General features: G+C 47.3%; 1 protein-coding gene across 13 annotated transcripts in view; it reads right to left on the bottom strand.

The window, feature by feature from the left end:
- Positions 1 to 22,152, bottom strand: part of FYCO1 (FYVE and coiled-coil domain autophagy adaptor 1) — an 83,261-nt gene that overhangs the window by 49,714 nt on the left and 11,395 nt on the right. For 11 of the 13 annotated variants that reach the window (XR_010319006.1, XR_010319007.1, XR_010319009.1 and 8 more), the window contains exons 2-9: positions 21,062 to 21,231; positions 17,648 to 17,754; positions 16,064 to 16,189; positions 11,877 to 11,983; positions 9,510 to 9,653; positions 6,045 to 6,135; positions 2,017 to 4,431; positions 270 to 362 (exon numbers count right to left, since the gene is read on the bottom strand). Coding sequence is in view for 9 of the 13 variants with exons in the window: in XM_064274670.1 (XP_064130740.1) it covers positions 270 to 362; positions 2,017 to 4,431; positions 6,045 to 6,135; positions 9,510 to 9,653; positions 11,877 to 11,983; positions 16,064 to 16,189; positions 17,648 to 17,754; positions 21,062 to 21,116 (3,138 nt within the window). In the remaining 4 variants the exon portion in view is untranslated. The remainder of the gene's footprint in view (positions 1 to 269; positions 363 to 2,016; positions 4,432 to 6,044; positions 6,136 to 9,509; positions 9,654 to 11,876; positions 11,984 to 16,063; positions 16,190 to 17,647; positions 17,755 to 21,061; positions 21,232 to 22,152) is intronic. The other 2 variants (XM_064274669.1, XM_064274675.1) reach the window with 1 other exon arrangement.

Below are 22,152 nucleotides of genomic sequence, written 5' to 3'. Positions count from 1 at the left end.
CATACAAACTTGGTGCAGGTGCATACAAACGTGAACTGATGAGAGCTCCAGTTGGAGAACTGGAAGTCCTGCAGGGAAGCCTCTTATATGGTCTGGGAAAAACCCAATCAGATGTTTTCCGCCTGACAGATCCACATGCTGGGAGTGTACATGACCCAGGTGGAGGCCAGGACACCAGGCTTCCCCGCCCAGGTAGCCAGCTGGGCCATCAGTGCTGATTTGGCTCGTAGCAAGAGCGCTCCTCTGGGCCGCACAGGCCAGTGGCCTACCTTCAGCTTCCCCACAGCCTCCTCAGCAGCCTGCAGCTTCTGGCCTTGTTCCTCCAGCTGGCCCCTGAGGCTTCTGCACTCTTCACTGGCAGCCTGGGGAGGGCAAGAAGGGGATCATGAAAGTAGGGTCCTTGCTCTGAGACTCCCTCAGGCCCACCCTCCAAACGGGTACAAACACCGAGCTCTCTTCTTTTCCTCTCAATAAATTTTAGGCTTTATTGATAACAAAACCGTTTCAAACTTACTAAGAAAAAAGACTTGGCTTGGTCCCCAAACTTGTGATTTAATTTCTGCAATGAGCCACATGAGGTAGCACAGGGTAGGTGGCCCATCTGTGTAGGCACAGTGGAGTGGCCTAAGAGAGGAAGGCCAAGAGGGTCAGGCGTGGTCTGCTGGGGTCTAAGATTCCACAGACCCTAATGCCAGCAACATGTGATAACCAATGGAAGCCAAAGGTCCATGACCATCCTGCCGTGTCCTCTCTCACAGCCCTTGGGTATTTTCTCTGTGCACTACAAAGATATGTGGCCACTGCTGATCTCGCCAACTCTTCCAGGGCCTTGTGAAAACTATACCGGGTCAGTTCCCTATAACTACGCCTGCTGTCGGGATGTGCACCTGCTGTCGGGGTACATGTGAAGGGGCTCATTATTCACTGACTACGAACTCAGAGGCAGGACTTCAGGCAGTCATGAACTGCTGGCGCTCTTCAGTGAGTTCTAGAGGCTGAGGCAGGGGTCTCAAACTCACATGCTCAAAGGGGGCGGGACAAGTACACAAATGAGTGAAAGGAAAAACCTAGGGGAGGCATGTCTTCCTTACCCACTGACTGTTGCCATATGGGAATGAGGATCAAGGGTTCTTAGACCTATTGAGACTTCAAAGGAAGTCCCCAAATAGAATTTATTTGTAAAACATTCTGCTCTTTAAATGTTGGCTACTAAAAAGAAATTCTATGTGGGCTGAACTTATTTGCGATGGGTTTAGACTCCTGGGCAAAGACATCTGTCACGGACTAAATTATGCTCCCCCAAAAATGTGTGTATTGACTTGGTTAGGCCATGATTCCCAGGATTCTGTGGTTGTCCTCCATTTTGTGATTGTAATTTTATGTTAAAGAAGATTAGGATGGGGTTGTAACACCCTTACCAGGTCACATCCTTGATTCAACATAAAGGGAGTTTCCCTGGGGTGTGGCCTGCATGCACCACCTTTTATAGCTCAAGAGATAAAAGGAAAGGGAAGCTAGCAGACAGTTGGGGACCTCATAACACCAAGAAAGCAGCACCAGGAGCAGACTGGGTCCTTTGGACCCAGGGTCCCTGTGCCTGAGAAGCTCCCCGACCAGTGGAAGATTAAGGACAAGGAATCTTCCTCCAGAGCCAACAAAGAGAGAAAGCCTTTCCCTGGAGCTGACACCCTGAACTTGGGACTCGTAACCTACTAGACCGTGAGAAAATAAATTTCTCTCTGTTAGAGCCACCCACTTGCGGTATTGCTGTTACAGCAGCACTAGATGACTAAGACAACATCACTCTCCAACACTTTGTCCCTAATGTGTTCCTGCAGGGAGAGACACTATTGGGAGCTATGACAGCAGGGCAGGACTAAGGGGTGTGTGCTTGGACCCATCCAGGACATTCTTGGGCCCTCACCTGCCTCACGGCCAAAGGTGCATCCTCTCACAAACCCACCGGACCCTGCCCCAGGGAGGCAGGCGGAGCTCAGATGATGAGGCCAGGATTACCTTAAGCCTGTTCTGGTAGTCCATGACCTCAGTGCTCAGTTGGAACTTGAGGGTGTTGAGCTCCTGGTGCGCGGTCTCCTGGAGGCCCTGGGCCCACTGCTCGGCCTGAGCCAGCTGGGCCTGCAGGCCAGCCAGTGAGCCTGCTGCCTCCTCAGCTGCCTTCAGCTTCTCCTGCAAGCTCTCCTTGTCTTGCTGCAGCCCAGCCACTTGGTGCTCCAGGCCCTCTCGCTCCCTTGAGGCAGCCTCTTTGGCGTCCTGGAGCTCCTGGGTGGCACAGGCGAGAGCCCCTTCCATCTTCTCCTTCTCCGCCGTCAGCGTGCAGACCCGGATGCCAAGCTCGGCTGTGTCCGTGTTGGCTCGGTGCAGCTGCTCCTGCAGCTCGGCGTGCTCCAGCTGGGCTTCCGCAGAGTTTTGCTTCAGCCGGGTCAGCTCCTCCTGCAGGGCCCAGAGCTCCTTCGCCCTCTGCTGGGCCTCGCCGGTCCTCTCCTCCTGCAGCGCCCCTTCCTGCTCTGAGCGCTGCAGCAGCTCCTGGACGTGGGTCCGGTTAAGGGCTTCATTCTGTTCCTTCAGTTGCTGCACAAGAGCCTTGTGCTCCCTCAGGACTTCCTCAGCCACACCCAGCTGGCTCTGTACCTTCTCCCGGTCATCCAGAGCTGCCAGGAGCTTGGCCTGGAGGTCCACCACTTCAGTCTTCAGGCACTGGACCTCCCCCTGATGAACCTCCAGCTGTGCCTGAGACAGGGCCAGCTGGGCCTCCAGCTCATGGGATACGTCATCTTGAGGTGGGCCAAGCCCCTGTTGGCCTTTCTCTGTTGTGGGTGTCTGAATCTGCTGGGTCTGCTGGTGGCACTGGCTCTTAAGAGCTCTGAGCTCCCCGTCCCGGGCCTCTGCCAGCTGCCGGCACTGCTCCGCCTCCTCCCGCAGTTGCTGGCACTCGTCCTCCTTGCTTTTCAGGGCAGCATCTTTCTCTGCCACTCGGGCCCTCATGATCTCCTTAGCCTTTCTCACAGCCAGCAGGCTCGCCTCCATCTGGTCACCCATGAGCCGGATGCTGGCCTGCTCCGACTCCAGGGAGGCCAGAGAGCCCTGGATGGCTGCCTCCCGCTGCTGTAGTGCCTCATAGTCAGCCTGCAGGACCTGCAGCTTGCCCTCCAGGAGCTGGTTGCACTCAAGAACATTCTGCAGCTCCTTCTCCAGCTCCCTGTTGGCCTGCTGGAGCTTCTCCTCCTGGCCACCCTTGGTGTCACTGAGATGGCCCTCCTGTGGGCCTCTCTGTTCCTCCTCTGGCTTCTCACAGGTCTGTGGCATGGAGGAGTGCAGGAGAGCCAGCACCTCACTCCCCTCACGTGCTACGGGCAGCTCTGGGCCTGGCTGTCCAGCAAGCTGCTCCAGTGTCCCCACCTTCTGGCTGAGGTGGTCTTTGTCCTGAATGAGCTGCTTCTTCTGTTCCTCCAGGTCGCTCACGTGCTGGCTCACCTGTGACAGCTGGGTCTCCAGGACCTGCAGTTGCCTTGTCAGGGACCTGGCCTCCTGCTCCAGCAGCTCCTCCTCCTCTCGCCACCGCTGCTCCTTGTGCCTCACCTCCACCAACTCCTCCTCCAGGGAGCTCACGTGGGCCAGTGACTCCTGCAACTGGCACCGAAGCTGGGCTGCCTCCTGCTCCTTCTTGGCCAGCTCTTCCCGGAGCGGGGTCATCTCCATCACCACGTGTTCCAGGCTGGCCTGGGCCTCCTCCTTCAGCTGCAGCTCCTTGGTTAGCTGCTCCAACTGGGCATTCTGCTGCCTGTTGAGCTCCTGGACCTTGATGCTCTCTTCCTCTAGGGCTCGAAGCTTTGCCCCCAGTTCCTGGATCACCAAGGCTGAGTCGCTGGGGACTGGATCTTGCTGTCCCTTCGTGCCCAGGGTCATACCTACCTTTTGCTCAGCCCTGGCCACCCAGGCCGGGACACTGGGTAACTGCTGGTTCTTCCCCCCCAGTGAGTCCCGTGTGGCCTTGAGCTCCTGCGGCAGGGGCTGCAGCAGGGACTCCAGTCGCTGCAGGGCTGACTGGTAGTCCTCCTTCTCTGCTGCACCCAGCTCCAGGGCCTGCAGACACTTCTGTAGCTCCTTCACAGTGCTCTCGGTGGCCTGGGTGACCTCCCACTGCTTCTGGAGCTCAGCCACCAGGCTCATGAGGCGGACATTCTCCTCAGTGGCAGTGGACCGCTTCTCCCTCTCCATCTGCAGCTGCTCTCCCTGAGAAGTGACAGCTGCTCTCAGCTCTTGGTTTTCTTTGTCCAACTTCTGCATTCGCTCCTGCAGCTGCTTCTCCCGCACTTCCAACTGGTCCAGCTCCAGCCGCATCTCGTCAAATCCCTCCAGTGCTTCGTTGTTTAAGGGGCTGTTCATGTCAAGGCTGGAGGCCATCTCCTGAGTCTGGGCAGGAAAACACACAAAACGAGTGGCTTTGGGGTGAAATTGAGTTTAATGAGAGAACAGAACCCCAAAATACAGTAATTACATGACCCGGGGTTGGTCTAACAAGCTATTATTCAAAGGACTAGAAACCCTTGGCTCAAGGCCATAGGAACGTCACCAGTATATTCCAAAGACCTGGCACCATGGGTGGGGTGCACTGAGACTCACAGCTCTATCTCCCCTGCCAGCCTTCTTTAGGTTTATTAAAAGAAAAGGTGTTGATTCTTAGGTAAACTAAGTTACATGTAAAACTGCTGTTGACCCACTGCACCAGACCTATAGCTCCTGTCATGATTAAACCACAGGAGGGTTAAAGATTAGTCTACTTTCTACTCTTAATGCTTCTTTTTTTTCTCTAGATTTTATTTATTTTGTCGTTGAGAATATACATAGCAAAACATATACCAATTCAACAGTTTCTACATGTATAATTCAGTCACACTAATTACATTCTTCGAGTTGTGCGGCCATTCTCACCTTCTTTTCTGAGCTGTTCCTCCTTCATTAACATAAACTCACTGCCCCCTAAGGCTCCTATCTCATCTTTGGAGTTGTTGTCAATTTGATCCCATATAGACAGTTCTTAAAAGAACATAATGCTCAAGGCAGACCTTTTTCACTAGTTATGCTAAACTATTGGTCAATTTTAAGATGACTTCAGGGGATATTTTTGGTTTCAGGTTTAAAGATTATCTCAGGGCAACAGTTTCAGGGCTTCACCCACCCTCCATGGCTCCAGAAAGTCTAGAGTCCACAAGAATTAGAAATTGTGCTCTGCATTTTCCCTCTTTTGATCAGGATTCTTCTATGGAATCTTTGATCAAAATGTTCAGTAATGGTAGCTGGGCACCATCCTGTTCTTCTGGTCTCACGGCAAGGGAGACAGTTGTTCATGGAGGCAATCAGCTACACATTCCATATCCTCCCCCTATTCCTGGATCTCCTTCTTCCTGTTGCTCCAGGTGAATAGAGAACAACTGTTGTGTCTTAATGCTTCCTATAGGGATCATAATTTTTATTGCTGATTCATTTTAGTCCTCTTTCCCACAAAACTATATATATCTATAATGATACATTCACATTTCTAACAAAATTAACCAAACTAAGCCTGCCCACTAGCACTTTTTGAGCACTTGCCCATGTCAAGCCCTTAAGGATTATAAGTGCTCTCCCTCATTCAATCCCACAACCATCTTCTGAGCCAGTAAGGCTTGTATTATCCCCATTTTATGGATGAGAGAGCTGAAGCTTCACAAGGTTAAGTAACCTGCCCAGGGCCACAAAGCTGGTAGGTGACAGAGTCAGGATCTGACTCTATCGCTTTTAACCATTGGGTTAAACTGCTTCCTTTAAAAGCTTTTTTTTTTTTTTAAAGAATTTAATTTTATGAAGGCCTAAATATTTGGTTGTAAAAACCTAGACTCCAGGAAACAGTGGGTATAACCTAGGAGTTGTATTGCTCTGATTGGAACAACAGGTATCTGACAACGTCACCTGTGAGTTGCTAGGGACAAGGACATAACCTGGTTAACACTACCGCGAGGAAATCCCAGCCTTTTTTTAGGCGTTACCTGCAGGTAGCTGCTCACCAGACTGCTCATGCTGGAGCTTCGGCTGGGGGGTCTCCACATGTAAGAAGAAGAGCCGGTAGCCAGAGTCCTCCTGTGGAGCCACAGAACAGACACCTGTATTCAGAGCAGGAAATCTCAGGCACGCGCACACGCGCCCAGGGAGGCCTTAGTAGTTACTAGGCAACCAGGTGGCAGTAGTGGGCACTGCCTTCCCAGGTAGAGCATAAGAAGGCAAAACCCAACAGTGTCCATTTCCACATTTATGTTGGTCTGTGACAGGTGAGCTCTACTGTTAAAATTCAATCAGATGGCTTTCTTCCCATGGACAAAAAAAATTAAGTGAACATATATTTCCTAATTTGGCGTTTAAATTTTCCTTGAACTTTTAGTACCTGCCGTTGTCTGTCTGCTAGTGGGGGACAAGTGGCAATCAATTTATTTTAAGAAGGTCACATTGTGCTTAAGGGCTCACGGTCACTGCTTTGAACACAACTTGTCCCTAGCAACTCACACACATAAATAGTGTGATGGAAGCCCTGCTTCCAGTTCATGTAACTGATTGGGCAGTATAGATACAGAACATTTCCCTCGTTGCAGGAGCTTCTACTGGACAGTGCTAGTCCGGGAATACAAAGTCTTGTGTGATAACTCTCATTTTAGCAGGAACATTGCAAACTAAACACGGTTTTACTTCACCTGAATCTTCTCCTTAATCCAAAATTACTGCATTTTAAAACTTGTTAGTTTCCACAACCCAGCAATTCCACTTCTCAGTATCTGTTCTTAAGGCAGTCACATCTGTGCATAAGGAGACGTATAATGATGCTCTTTGCAGTACTGGTAGAGTGGCAAAAATGGAGCCAGCCTAACTCTTTGTCACTAGGGAAACAGATGAACTGTGGCTTATCTGCACCCCCAGAATACTCTACCATCATGGGTCGGTAAAGTTTTTTTTTTTTGTAAAGGGCCCGGTAGTAAATATTTCAGGATTGTGGGCCATATGGTCTCTGTTGAAACTACTCAACTCTGCCACTGTAGCATGAAAAGTGGCCATAGACAATGTGTAAACAAATGGGCAAAGCTGTGCTCCAATAAAACTTTATTTATAAAATCAGACGGTCACCCTGTAGGCTGTAGTTTGCCAACCCCTGCTCTATATCTATAAAACTCCATGTGCAAACACAGATAAAAATCTCAAAAACAATGTTCAATTAAAAAGTAAGTTGCAAAAGGATAGCTATCTCATGATTAAATATATGTAAAAAATTTTAAAACTTACAAAATAAAATTATACGCTCACATATACATATATATAAAATATTTACGGATACACACAAATAGTAAAAACAAAACATTTGAGAATGACATGCATCAACTATAGGGCTGGGAAAGGGGAAAGGATGGCAGTGGGTGGGGCTTTAGTGGGATCTATATTTTATTTCTTAAGAAAAAGAGTATCAGATATAACAACAACAAAAACTCCACAGGAACCAGGATGAAGGGATCCCACTGGCTAAATACACGACAATTTTTTGGCTTCAAAATAAATAAATACAGTGACAGAATACAACCCACTGAATAAAATAAGAATCCATGAGTCCATACTGATGTAAATGAATAAATGTACTTCCTTATAGTAGAATATCAACTAATAATGTAAAAGGAATAATGGAGTTAGAAAATTACTGCTTGGTTACCACAACAGTAATAATTGATTCAGGCAGGAATTACCAATGGATTCTAAAACTAGTAGATAAGAGATTTATGAGAAACAGGATAATAACATAATGTCCAAGTATCTCTCCAGAAGACATATACTAATTACAAAGAGAGAAACAGTAACTTTACAGAAACCTGGCAAACACCATCTTAACTAAATGATCATGGTTGACCTCATTAGTTACAAAACAAATCAACATTGCATGCGTCTGGACGTAACACACTGAGAAGGATGCAGCACTGCACCTGAGGTATTCTTGCCAACAATGCTGAGCCTGAATCTAAAACTGAGGAAATACCAGGTAAACGCAAACTAAGGAATATTTTACAACATAACTGGTCTGGACTCTTCGAAAATGTCAATGGCATAAAAGACAAAGACCAAGAAACTTCCAAATTAAAGGAGTCCAGAGAGATATTTTTTTTTAGAGAGATGTGACAATTAACTGTAACATGGGATCTGGACAAAGATATTTATTTTATAAAAGACATTACTAGGATAATTGGCAAAATTTGAATGAGGTCTATTGATTAGATATCAATATGTATCAATGCCAATCTTCTGATTTTTATAACTGTACTGAGGCTATAAAAGAGGATGCCCTTGATTTTAAGAAACACACAATGAAGTGCTGAAGAGTAAAAGGGAATCAAGTCTGCAATTTACTCTCAAATGGTTTAGGAAAGAAACCAACATGTCTGTATACAGAGAAGAATTATAAAACAGTTACGGAGGAATACTAACAACTGGGGAAGCAAGGCGAAGGATATATGAGCACTCCACTAGTTTTGCAACTTTTGTGTAATTCTGAAATTATATAAATATAAAAACATTTTTAAAAACCCATCTGAAGTAAATATGGCAAAATGTTAGCTATTAAATCCTGGTGGTTGGTATATACTTTTCTCTACAGAGAAAATAGTTACTAATCAAAAAATTAAAAATTGAGAAAACCTTATTAACAGAAAGCCAGTCAAAACAAAGAAGGCTGGCCTTGCGTTTAGCTGTTTGGTGCTCCACCCTGCTGCCCCCAGCTGTGTGACTGTGGCCAAGTTCCTCTGCTTTCCAAGCCTGTTTCCTAAATGTCTCCTTCTTGGAGGAGCTATGAGGATTCAATATGAAGTGGAGTGATTGGCTGGCTTGATGATCTCGACACAGACAAAAGAAAAACAGGGGAACCTTTCCAGCCTGGGAGCTGTAGGTTTTGCTCCCTCTCTATCTACAGCCTGGAAACCCTGGTGGCATAGTGGTTAAGAGCTACATCTGCTAACCAAAAGGCCAGGAGTTTGAATCCACCAGGGGCTCCTTGGAAACTCTATGGGGCAGTTCTACTCTGTCCTATAGGGTCATTATGAGTCAGAATGGACTTGATAGCAACAAGGCTTATCTACTGCCTAGAAGGTCTCTGTAACAACATTGTAAAAACATGTGTAAGAAAAGCCCAGTTGCTCCCCCACCCCCACTCTCACAAGTCACTTAAAAAAAAAGTAAAAGCCTTGGGTTGTTTAGGCTTCTCCACGGCCCCCTATCACCTGGCCAGTTAGGTTCGTTTAAAGTTGGAAACCTCTGATGTTCTTGTTAGTCACGATTCAACAAAGTCTGTAAATTTAGCAGACACAAAAGTTGCAAAGCTTTATGTAATTTACTTTGCAAGCAACACTGCTTTGAATAGACTGGTGGCAAACTTCAAAAACCTTGAGCGTTTCTCTCTCCTGTCTTTTAAACCAAGCAGTTCTTCAAAGTACCTGGCAAAAGTTGGCCAGGCAGCATCCAAGTCATAGCCCCTCGATGCCAGGTCAAACTGAACCTCGGTCAGCTCATAGAGGTGGCCCACGATGTCTGAGCTCAGCTTTGGCTTCAGAAATGGGCTTCTTGCATAGTACCAGTCACTGTTGAAAAACATGACGATGTATGAATCACAACGGTAATAAAGAGAGGGACTGAGTGAATTTCACCAGTTTTCCCAACGTGGCTCTGCCTCATCAAATTCCAACTCAGTTTACTAAATTAATTAGACACATAAACGCACCAATTTGATTTTCACTGTAGGAACACGTAACTCTCACATAAACTTCTTGTTCTTCAAAGAAATTACTGTAATGATCTGGATGCTCATTGTTATGGATTGAATTGACTCCCAGTGCTGGGTCATCTGCTGTGGTTTTCCTATGTGCTGTAAATCCTACCTCTATGATGTTAATGCACGCTGGTGGTGCAGTGGTTAGGCGCCTGGCTGCTAACCAAAAGGTCGACACTTCAAACCTACCAGCCGCTTGTTGGGAACCTGATGGGCAGTTCTACTCTGTCCTATACGGTCACTATGAGTCAGAATCAAGGGCAATGGTTTATGATGTTGATGAGGCAGGATTAAGAGGCAGTTACCTTGATGAGGTGGGACAGAATCTACGAGATTAGGTTGTGTCTTAAATCAATCTCTTTTGAGACATAAAAGAGAGAAGCAAGGACAGAGAGAGGGACCTCATACCATCACCAAAGTAGTGCCAGGAGCAGAGCGGTTCTTTGGACCCAGGTCCCTGCACTGAGAAGCTTCTAGACCAGGGGAAAATTGATGACAAGAATTGTCCCCCACAGCTGACAGAGAAAGAAAGTGTTCCCTGGAGCTGGCGCCCTGAATTCAGACTTCTAGCCTCCTAGACTGTGAGAGGATACATTTCTGTTTGTTAAAGCCAGCCACTTGCGGTATTTCTGTTATAGCGGCACTAGATAACTAAGATATTTATTCATTTATTATTTATGTTGTTATTGCTAGGTGTCGTCGAGTTGATTCTAACTCATGGCTACCCTACATATTATTTATGCTATACCTATTTCCCATAAAGGAGGTGAGAAACCTTAAATCTCACTCAACTCATCATGAAAGAGCAGTCACTGGGGAAGGAACACTTCCTTTTTTGAAAGATAACCTCACCTATCCTTCCTCCAGAACTCAACATGGGGCACTGAACTCACGGTTGATTTCCGTCTAGACACCAATTTAAGAGCCAAGAAACAAAACAACTACCCAGAAACGTTATCTGTACTTTGAGGTGGTGGTTATTCCATTTCATGTGAAACACCAAGAGTCAAAACAGGTAACACTGATGAGTTTAAAGATCTATGTGGCCGACATCTGTGAATGGTAATACACTAGAAGTTCAAGTCTTCACCAATACCTGGAACAAAATACCCTTGAAACCAAATGCGCACGCGTTCTTAACTCACAAGGGTTCCCGAAGCCTGCCAAATGCATGAGATACACATCTTTATACGCAAATCCATCTTAAAGGTGAAAAAGGAACTATTTTTCCCCTGATAGTATTATTATTATTTTTTTTTTAATTCAGAAGTGATTTAGTTCATTAACTGGAAGAACAGTCCCTGGAAAGAGTGGAGGCACAGCTGGAAAAGGGGTGTTGCAAAGTTTCACTGATGGGTTCCTGGTTTGCAGCTCCTAACCTAATCCCCTACCTTTCCCCATGACACACTCCATCCCTGCCTCCCTGCTTCTTTCCCAGTCCCCTGCATCAGCAGCACAAAGGCTGATGCCTACCCGCAGACCACTTGGGCTTCACAGCGGCTCCCAATCCTGGGTGCCCATCACAGTCTCCAGGGAGCCTAGACACCCCAGCAGATGTTGATCCAGTGTCTCAGGTGAGGAGGTCGCAGGCTCTATGGCATTAAAAGCCCACAAGTGGTTCTACTGAGAGGCTGAGGCAGCAACCTGCAGGCCTTCTAGGGTGACCAGTGGAGTCTGCCCATTAGCACCGGCACCCAGGACACTCCATCCTCCAGGGAAACCTGCCTGGCGTGGGATTTAGGAGACCTGGAGCCAAGCTCCAGCTTCACAACTTAGGATCAGTGGGGCCTAGAGAAAGGCATTTGGTCTCTGAGCCTCAGTTTTCCCATCTGTAAAAATTCAGTGCTACCTGTCACACGGGCATCAAGGACTGTGTAGATGGAGAAGAGAATGATGCCGATCTGGAAGGACTCTGCGATGCCAAGGTGTGGCACAAACAGGCAGTGCCGTCGCAGTGGTCATTACTACTCAGGAAGGGACTTCAGTTCATTTCTGAATGGTATGGGGGCAGACCCCAACGCTGCCACATATTTACCTGGTGACTTTGGTGTTCATGAAGCACTGCTGTAAGGTGTCTGCCAGCCTCTGGTGCACCAGGGAATAGCGAATAAATGCTCTTCCTTTCCCCAGAGATGTTCGGAGCTGGAAGAAGCAGATTGCATGAAGGTGAACTCCAGATACAGACCTCGCAGCCTCATGGGTGGCTTGCAAAAACCAGATCCATGGCAGAAAACGTCACCCAGTTCTACCCTGAGCATTTGCTTCACTCATGTCCCTCAAGGGACACAGACACAAGACAACGCTACCCCAGAGAGAGAGGCCTCAGGTGGGCAGACTACTTACAGGCCTTCATCCTGAGAGTAATCTGTACTTTAGCAAACATGTCAAGGAAGATGTGTTATTGACAGGCTCCCAAAAACCTGATCTGTGGATCCTACTAGAATGTCAGGCTCTCTCCTCTGCCCATCAGAATCTCTAGGTTTGGAGTCAGATATAAAACTGATTTAATTTGGAATATATAGAATAAAACTTGGAAGTAAATGAAGGGCATCCCGCACCAGAAGCGAGCTTAAGGAATAAGAGATAGTCTCAGCTTGGCTAATGTCTGGGCTTGTTTCAAGGTATAAAGGGGACAGGTGTAGGGGAGGAGGGCTAAAGGGCTGGGCTGCCACACTCATGGAAGAGGGAAAAGAGAGTAGGAGAAAAGGCAAAAGTGTTTAAAGGAGATTTTTAAGAAGTTTTGCTGGACATGTGACTGCCTCCTCTCTGTCCTACGAAACCATCAACTAAAATCCACGTATCTGCCAACACATTCCCAGGTGGACTTGTTTCTTTTCAGATATGTCAACTCACTGCATTTAGTTAGAAGGTGCCCAGGAGAGAGCAGGGCTGTCTCTAGGCAGCCCCATCACACTGGGATAATGAAAAAAAGGACATGGGTCTATTCCTGGAACCCTGAGGTGAACAGCGCAGGAGGGCCAGTGCAGGCCTGTCTTCAAAACCTCCCCCCATAGTAGTGCCCCACTACAAAATCAACTCAGAGCAAGGAGATGTGACTAGAACTCACTTGAGGTTTAAATTCACCTCTCAAAACAGTTTCTAAAGAGGCTTCTGGAAGCTTGTTTTGATGGAGGTGGATATGCTGGTCAGAGAAAGCAGGGCTCTGCCGAATGTGGGCACACAGATAGAAAAAAAGGGACAGAAGATGCTGGATGGAAACCAGTTTGCACACCAGGATTCATATTCCTGATGCTTTAGCCCCAGAAGCTCAAGAAAAGCAGGCAGGAATTCAAAACCTCCCAACCTACCACACACACCTGTTCAGTCAGCTCTGGCTCTGAGTGGCGCTGAGTCAAGACCCGTGCCTCCCCAACCCTTCAAACATTCCCTGGGTGGTGCAGTTCGCGCTCCACTACTAAACCTAAAGGTTGGTAGGTCAAACCCACCCAGCGGCACCACAGAAGCCTGTGATCTGCTTCTGTTAAGACTACAGCCAAGAAAATCCCATAGAGCAATTCTACTCTGTAACATGAATCAGAATCAAGTGGACGTCAATGTGTTATACGTAGCAGGGAGGGAGGAGCAGTGGCTTGACCAAAAGAAGGTCCTAATACCCCATACTATTCGGATGCCAACTACTGCGCTGGATAGAGACAGGAAACATATGGCACAGCCTCAAGCATCGGCATGTTAATGAGGGTGGAAAAATCCCAGTAGAGCGCCTTTTAGCTCAGACCTACATTTCTCCCGGTTGCTGACTCAAGGAAATGATACCATGATATGAAACGGTTTTTAAAAAAATAAAAAGGTGTGAAACCTCATGAACTACAGAAGCTGTAAGTCATTTCTCCATGTGAATTTTGCAGGTTTTGTGTAGCCAGACACCCAGAAATGAAGTTGGGCAGCAGCCTGACCTACTGGCTTTATAAAAACAACCAGGGCGTGGATGCAGATACTTGATCTTGACAGATGCCCGGGGTGGGGCGGAAATCTTCATGACATTCCACACCCAAACCCTTTTCCACTGATGAGTGAGGTGAGAACAAAGCTTTTGGTGGTGATAACCAGGAAATGCAGGCTGAGAGCTGCTGGGCAAGGCACTGTGAAGTGCGTTGCTCATACAAGCACACTCATACACAGGCGCCTCAGAATGCAATAAGGACCTCACATAACAGCCTACATCTGTAAGAACCTAACATGTGGCTTGTCCTTATTATTAGCACACTGGCCATTATCACAGCCTTTAGAACGTTCACTACAACTTTTTAAATAGCAACCATCTGAGGCTGTATTTTTAAATCAGGCCTATTAACTGAATTGATTGTACATAAAGGGAGATACATATTTTACAAGTTATTATTAAACATCCTTTGGGGAAGGATGCAATAGTTCCTTTTTACTCTAAACAAAAAACTGCATGGCCTTTTTATGTATTTATTTTTGAGATCGTGGGTCCGCTTTCATTGCCTAATTCCTTAATTTTTCAGCATCTAATCGGAACCTATGCACACTATAGTGAGAAGTGATACGGTAGCAGCAAAGGACAGGAAGTCTGCAGGATACACAAGAGCCGATTCTGCTTTAAACCACGCCACTGGGCAGCAGCCTGATGCCAAGCGGCACCCAGGTCTGACCCTGTTCATCGCAGTCAGACAGTTCTGGCTGCGCCCGTTCGGAGGCTCTGGAAATGGCTTATTGGAGCCTTGAAGTATTTTAGCCCAAACTGCTCCCTCCCATCCCCCAAAGGGGCCTGAGAGGCCCCAAAAATGCTTCCTATCCATTAACTTTCACCCTTTGACTTGACCCGGGTGGCACTTGATTATGAAAGTTAAACCAAGTATCCAGCAGCCCATCCAGCCTAGTAATGGTCTAAGCCATTCTATCCAGTGGATCCCAGAGAGCACAGTCTTCAATGAAGTTGAAACAACCAGACCCTATGGGAAGCAGAGCCTATGCCAGCCACCAAAAAACAATGTCTGTGAAAGCAGGGATGCTTTTTGCTTCTAGGAAGTCCGTTTTCCTGGCCTTGAGTTGTCTAAAGGTCTGAGCGCATTATGAGAAAAGGTCACTAGCCAAATGGGGATGTGTGTCAGTATTTTGTAACCCTGAGGAATGACAAGTAAAACTAAATTTATTTCCAGATTTCAGCTGTCCGAAGTTATGGAGTCAAATGCTTCGTTGCTCTGATGCAGCAGCTGAGAAGCACAAGGGAGGAGAGTGACAATGTCAATTCCTTCCAGATTTACGGAGGAGGCTGACAATGAGAAAGCCTTCCAGATTTCAGACGCATTAACACAATGCTCTACATCAGGGACCCAAGTGTCCCACCAGGCAAGAGCTCACAAGGCCTGCCTCCACTACACGGACATTGAAGACATTCAGAGAACACACTCTTCTGCGCCAGCACCCCTCCTCATTTCCTCAGCTAAATGTCAGCTGGTGCGGCTGGTGGAAACTGCACAGCTCTTGATGTCAGTGTACCTGACACCGTCACGCTCTATAAGAAGAAACACGTTCAGCTCCAGCTGGCATGACAGGGAGGGGAGCTCTTCCCAGAACACCTGACCTTGCCACCCTTTGCAGGAGACGGGCCAGGGAACACGTCTGTTGACTGAAAAGTGACTCCTGGATGGGCGAGACTGGTGAAAAAGGGGGTGATAGATTCATGGGACATGTGGAGAGAAAAGGAGAGGCAGATAGAGAGAGAAGGAGGAAGAGAGAGATGTGTGTGGGTGTTGTGTGTGTGTGTGCATGCATGTGTAAAGCCCCCTCCCCTTGTTTGTTGTTCTGGAGTTTTATAGGGTGGCAAAGCCATGGTATTTTGCTCTCCAGGGGCTTGGAACCAAATGTGGGAAGTTGCTTTGCATGCCAGCATTTTAAGATATGGCACCTGAAATCCCACATCACTCTCTTCATTTCGAATCCAAGGTTCCTGGCCAAAGGGTAGGGAAAGCAGCCTAGTAAACCCCTTAAGAATTTTATCTAAAACAGACTCCGGGTGGAACTATTGCTTTGCCTGGTAAACGCTTGCTAACATGCTTTCTCCCGGAGCTTGAACCACAGCAACAGCGGGCACTGAGAATATCTGAACTGGGTTTCTTAACTTCTCAACCACCCGTAAGCCCTCACTTCTTCACTTCGTTGTCTGCAGCAATGGTCTCTGCAAAGATGCTCAAGGCAGGCGAGAAAATGTATGGCCCTTGGCTGCTCTGCTTGACTTACCTCAGAAATAGACTTGACAAATCGGATCCCGTCATTGGCCCCTTTCACTTTGGCCAGGCAGTCACAGAAGTAATCCCAGTAGTCCTTCCTGTGGCCCAGGAGGGTGGCCTTCTCCTTCTGATCAAACTGGGGGAGGAAAAGAACAGCGAGAAGAGGACTCAACTCACTGCTGAAGAGATAAATAGTAACAACAGCTTCTTAGCTGCCTTGCATTGAGCTTAGCCCTTTATTGGCATTATTTTTATCCTCAACAATTCTGGAAAGTGAGGGTGTTTTGATACCCAATTTATAGATGAGGAAACTCAGGCTTAGAAAGGTTAAGTAACTGGCTCAAAGTCACATAACTATGAAATTTAGGAAAAACAGCCCCAAAAGAGATTTATCCCTCAAAGGTGTCTCCATGCAGAGTCGGGTGGGTGACAACCAAAGATGCCATTAATGCATGATAAAGACAAGTGAAAAGTCTTAAGGGCAATACGAAGAGTGTTACCTATGTTCCAATACTATGTTTTAACACATGTACAATAAATTGAAATAAATGTCAGCTATGAGTCATTTCAAATCCAAAACATAAAAAATTGGCTTAATTGGGGGTGGGGGGAAGGTCCATACGCATTTTCACAATGTAGAACAGAGAACCTGTCGAAAAGGCAGGCCCTTCAACACAGTGAGGCCTCTCCTCCAGTGGGCTCCATCCTACATGCTTTGGTGGGACAAGAGGTTGCAAAGTAATTGTGTTCAAAATGATATAGCTATACCTTTCTATAACATTTTATAGCATTTTTTTCTGATTATAAAAGTAATATATGCATATATTATTAACAAATCTGGAGAAAACAAGAGAAAAAAAAATTGTGTTTAATATCACCACCCTAAGATAATTTCTGTTAACATTTTGGTCCATTTTGTTCCCGCCACTTTTAGCTGCATGCATGTTTCCACATCTACAGAGTTCTCCAAAGCTGTGCTTCTTGGACTAAGCAGGCATAAGAGGTATGCCATGAATTTGTTAAAACAGTTTCCTGGGCTGACTCCAGAGATGATGATTAGGGTTAGGATTAGGGTTAGGGGTGGGAACTGATAACTTATTTCTAACAAGCTCCTAGGTGATGCTGATGCTGTTGGTTTACAGAACACACTTTTGAGTAGCAAGGATCTAGCGCAGGGACATACGGATAATCTCCAGAGGGTCCACACACTCCTGGAAATTGCCTGAAAAAGTGCTGATTAGTGCGTGCATATAAGCATGTCTGTTTGAAAAGAGAGTCTGTAGCTTCTCACCAAACTCTCAAAAGTTTATGTGACTGCCCAAGTTAAGATCCTTGCTACACAGTGACCTTGTGACCTGCCTGAAGATGACCTCAATCTCTAAAGAATGTTCTTGATTTCCCAAACCATGCTAAGGATTACATTCTGCTTCCCTGAAGATGGAGTTCTTTTTGGGGACGGCTCTGACCTTCAGTCTAAACATGAGGGCTTAATGGCTCTGTTGAGCTTTTTGAGCCACATCTTGAATGCTGATGAGTAACCCAAGCGGGAAACAAGACAACAGGGGAAAACCAACTCATTACAGGAACTACTTACCTGAAGGAGATACTCAAGCTTATAAGAAAACTTATGCAAGCTGGTGCTGTCATCTGTGATGGGCTCTTCTGCTTCCTTAAATTCCTTACTTAGTTCTGTCACGGCATCTTTAAGACAACAAACATGAACACGTAACCAGATGAAAGCTGACCTCAGAGAGAGAACCAGGAATAATCCCAGGAAGCCGGAGGAATAAGTGACAGCAAAGCACCTTGGAAACTCAGTTATATGTAAATGTCCTTGGGATACAACTCCAAGGCAGAGATGATTAAAATGTCCTGAGAGCCCATAGGCAAATGTCTTGGTCATCCCTGTAAGCCCACCACCCAGACCTTGTAATCTGCATGCAGTGGTTGGTCAATAAATGTTTCCTGTGTGCATGAATCATTCAGCAGTCCCCTAATGCTGACTTCCAGAAAGCTTTATGCTTTATTCTGGCCATGTTTTTTGTTATTCTTCACCATAACCCTACTGGCTCAGTACAGGTGAGTCCAGCTTCAAGAAAACCCAGTATGTGCAAATAATCCTAGCGATAATGACAGTCCCAACAACGTTCATTTCTGTTCACTGAGTGCCTAGTATGTGCCAGGCCTTTACATGTATTTCTCATTTGATATGCACTGGGAAGCAGGGACTGCCTTGTTTGAATAAGCCTCAGATGCAGTTAATTTTAAGATGCATCCCAATTTCAGAGCTGTTAAAATGTGAAAAAAAGAAGTACAGCTGAGAATCAATGAAACTGGTAACATCGTCCCCGTTTTACAGGCAAGGAACTCACGGAGAGGTCAGAGCAGGATCCTGCGTAGCAAGCAGCAGAGCTGGAAGGAATACCCTGGTTTCTCAAGATCTTTCTCACTATAGAAGCCACCTCTTGATGTCTAAGGTATTTTGCCTCCTTATCCATAAAAGGGAAAAGCCACCTGTTGACACAAACTCACGACCTCTGCTATGGAACAGAGAAACTGTTGGAAGCTGGATTTGGTTGACTGAGATGCTGAGAAAAATTTCCCCAGCTGAGGTGGCTGGGACATGATGGACAAAACTTTCTTCTCTGACAATTCTTAAAAAAAAAAGAAGTCCCTAACCCCTGCTGCCACACACCGTGGTTTGAAAGCAGACCTGCCCAGAATTGAAGCTGAGCCTGAGCTGGCTGAAAATGTAATCAGCACCGATCCCTTGGGCAAAGGTCAGCAAATGGGGAAGACAGGTTGTTGGGACTGACTCTTACAACAAGTGGCTGCTGCCCAGATGCGCCCTGTTAGAAGAGAGCCAAGGGATAGGGTCCTGGGAAAAACACACAGCTTTCCTCCTCCACCATCAGGCTGGATAAATGTGCACAACCAACATTCCATTGATCTGGAAACTTTTGATGCTTTGAAAGAGGCAGCCCTTGGGTATGAAACATGAAAATCTCAGCTCTAATCTCTGATAATCCAAATGTATTATTTATTAATATTAGTGTTATATGAATTATATATTTGATTCCCCCAACGATCCTGAGAAGTGGGTGTGATCACATGAAGGAAGCAACTGCACCTTGGAAAAGTGATGAGACTTGCCCAACATCTTCCAGGGTTAAGAGGCAGAGCCAGGAGCTGACCCCAAGCCTGCCTGACTCCAAAGCCCCTCATAAGTGCTGTTACTGGGAAGATAAGCGAGCTGCCCACAGGTGTAAAGGCTGTACGCTGCAGAAGGACGCCTTGGCGAAGGAGGCACCACTCTGGTGGTGGATGCTGTAGACTCCTATCCTCATTATGACACTGACCAACAGATGAAAATAAAGGGTCTTCAGAAAAGGGTACCTTTTAAAAAGCCCTCCCCAAAGTGCTCTGTGGCTGGGTATAAGACATTGAGACTGTCCCAGGATGCCAGGGACAACCAGACCCAACCAGCACCTGGGGTGGAAAACAGTAACTGAACAAATGTAAACACCTTCCTTTTTCTCCTCCAGAGCACAGTTCCACAGGAGCTCTATCTGAGGGCCTTCTCTTCCCTCCCAATAAGGAATTTCTGGGCAAGAACTCCCAAAGTTACCCTGGAGAATCAGGGACTGAAACACAGACAAGGTTGTCTACTTTGGGGAGAAACCTTTGAAAGCCAGTGACAAACTCTGATTTGCAGGGACTGTCGTTTTTTTACTTTCTCTGCCTCTCTGTGAAGATTAAAGAAAAGTTTCTCACATTTGAGCTGGACGTAGACTGAGGTGGTTAAGAGCAGAGACTGGCTCCGGGCTGCTGATTCAAACCCAGGCAGGTGGCCTTAGGCAAGTGACTTAACCTTCTATCCCTGTTTCCTGATCCACAAAATGGCAATAACAATGGCACTCACTCACAGGGCCAAACTTGAGGACTCAATGAGTTCCTGCCCGGAAGATGTGTAGAATGGTACCTGGCACACATGAAATTATCGGCTGTTAGTGTGACAAGGCATTATTACCAGGAGATAACAAGCCTCAGAACGTGATTTTATCTCACTGACTTTTGATTTCTGGCCCCGACTAGACCAGTGGCCCTTGGGATGAGAGATGGCTGTTGGTCATCACTGTGCCTGAGCAGTTAGGAACCTGGGCCTTCAGCTGTCAGCAAAGTGTCACGTGAACTCTGCAAGCACAGAGGAAGTGGTTGGCTACAGGCTGTATTGTAGTGAAAGTGCTGGAGCTCCATATAGGCTCCCAAGGGCAGCCCTGGTGACCTGTGGGGGATGGAAGCCCTGCCAAAATTCTGACCCTTGGCCATCATCTGAAAGGGAGAAACCCAGGCCTTACAATTTGGAGAAAGCAGTTGGTTCCTTCTGAGTCTATTAAGCTTTATCTGCATCTGTCCCTGCCTTCCTTTCTCCAGAGACAAGGGCTATAAGTCAGAGTCTCTCTCACTGGGGAGCATTGTGTGCAGTGAAGTCGGAGAGGTGACAGGCCAAGGACTGGAGCGTGTCACAGGCAACAGGCTGTCTGCCTCCCAAGACCAGGTGGGAGAGCAAAACAAGTCAGTCGGGTATCTGGCTTTCCTGCTCCAAGGAGGGAGAATATTTTTCCCCAAATAAACCAATTTCATCAGAGCCCACAGGCTCATGATTTCACCAAAGACTTGACAGTTGGGGAACATACACAGACACACACAGACATACAGACACAGGCACACACACATACTGTCTCTGAAACCAGAGCCCGTTCAGGAGACAGGTATTTGGTTTTCTTTACACACTGGCTTTACAGTGCCCTGAGAGAAGGGCCAGGCGCGCTCTCCCGGCCTCACACGGGGCAGAAATTCGAGCCTCAAATATTTCAATATGATGTGTGCTGAGGGCTCCAGTTACTCCCAGCGTGCACAAAGATGAAGGGGCTAAATTTCAGCTGGCAGTGGAAAAAGCACTGCTCCCTCAAGATCAGACCTGGTGTGGCCCACGAGCTAGCCATACCTTGCATATCGTGGATAATTCTCTGGAGCTGGCTCTCTGCACTGGTGGAAGCCATGGCGAGTGGTTGGGGTCTCTTGGCTAGGTGCCTCCTGCCTGCGTGCAGAGAAAGGCTTAGAACTTCAGCCCTCCGTGGCTGTCCAGTCAGCAGAGGTCACGCTCCTTGGCAGCACCTGCGTAGGGGAGAGGAGGTCATGGGGGAAGCAGCCACAGACTCAATTTAAAGGCAGTATTAGAGAAGTCCTGCTCTGGGTACCATGTTGCCCCATCTGGGCAACTTCCCTCAAGGGAAGGCCTTGCTTTCTGGGTGGCCTTGCTCTGTGGGCCTTCTCTGGTTTGCTCTGACACACATATATTCTGACAAAAAGCCCTGGCTTGGGGCATAAAAAGAAACAAGATCAACTGAATGGCAAGGCCTATTTTTCCTGAGACTCCCTCTCTTTCTGCCCTCGTACATAGGACTGCCTCATTTTCCATCCTTAAAAGCGCTCCCCCCACCCCCTTATACAAAGGCTGGAACTAGCTCAACCCCAATTCGGGCCAAACCCCTGATTCAACCCCACTAAGCCTAAGGCACCAGCTACCACCTAATCCCTGACTCCACACACCGGCCCCGCCTCCTCCTCAGACATTCTCTCTCGGAGGAGTGGTCGGCAATCTCTGGCCAGGCAGCCTGGGGACATGAGGCTGAGGACACATACCCTCAGGGCTTCTTCACCTACGGGAGCTGGGCTTGCCTGCGGGAGGAGCGGCTCCCCAGTCAGAAGGTCTGCTAGCCTCCAGCTGCCCAGCGTCTGGATGTTCAGACCCTGCCTGGCTGCCACCCAGGGCCCTGCACAGCCTCCAGTACCACTAGTCAAGGGAGGAGTCTCTATTTTAAGGTCGGTCACAGTCCTCTTGCAGCTGCTGAGTCCTGAGTAACCAGCCCTATTTGGGCAGCTGTTGAAGTGATTTAAGGACACGGTAGAGGCTGGAGACCAACAAAGGTGAGACGCGAGCAGCCCTGGAAAGAGGTCTGGATGTGTGTTTGCACACTCCTGTGTCCTTCCTTCAGAACCTCCCAGTCTTCCTTCTGATGCCTAACACAACGCCAT

The sequence above is a fragment of the Loxodonta africana genome, chromosome 22 (assembly GCF_030014295.1).
Source record: "Loxodonta africana isolate mLoxAfr1 chromosome 22, mLoxAfr1.hap2, whole genome shotgun sequence".
In the NCBI taxonomy this organism is placed as follows: domain Eukaryota; kingdom Metazoa; phylum Chordata; class Mammalia; order Proboscidea; family Elephantidae; genus Loxodonta; species Loxodonta africana.
Note: the sequence above shows the minus strand (reverse complement) of the source record. Positions and strands in the feature narration are given on the sequence as shown.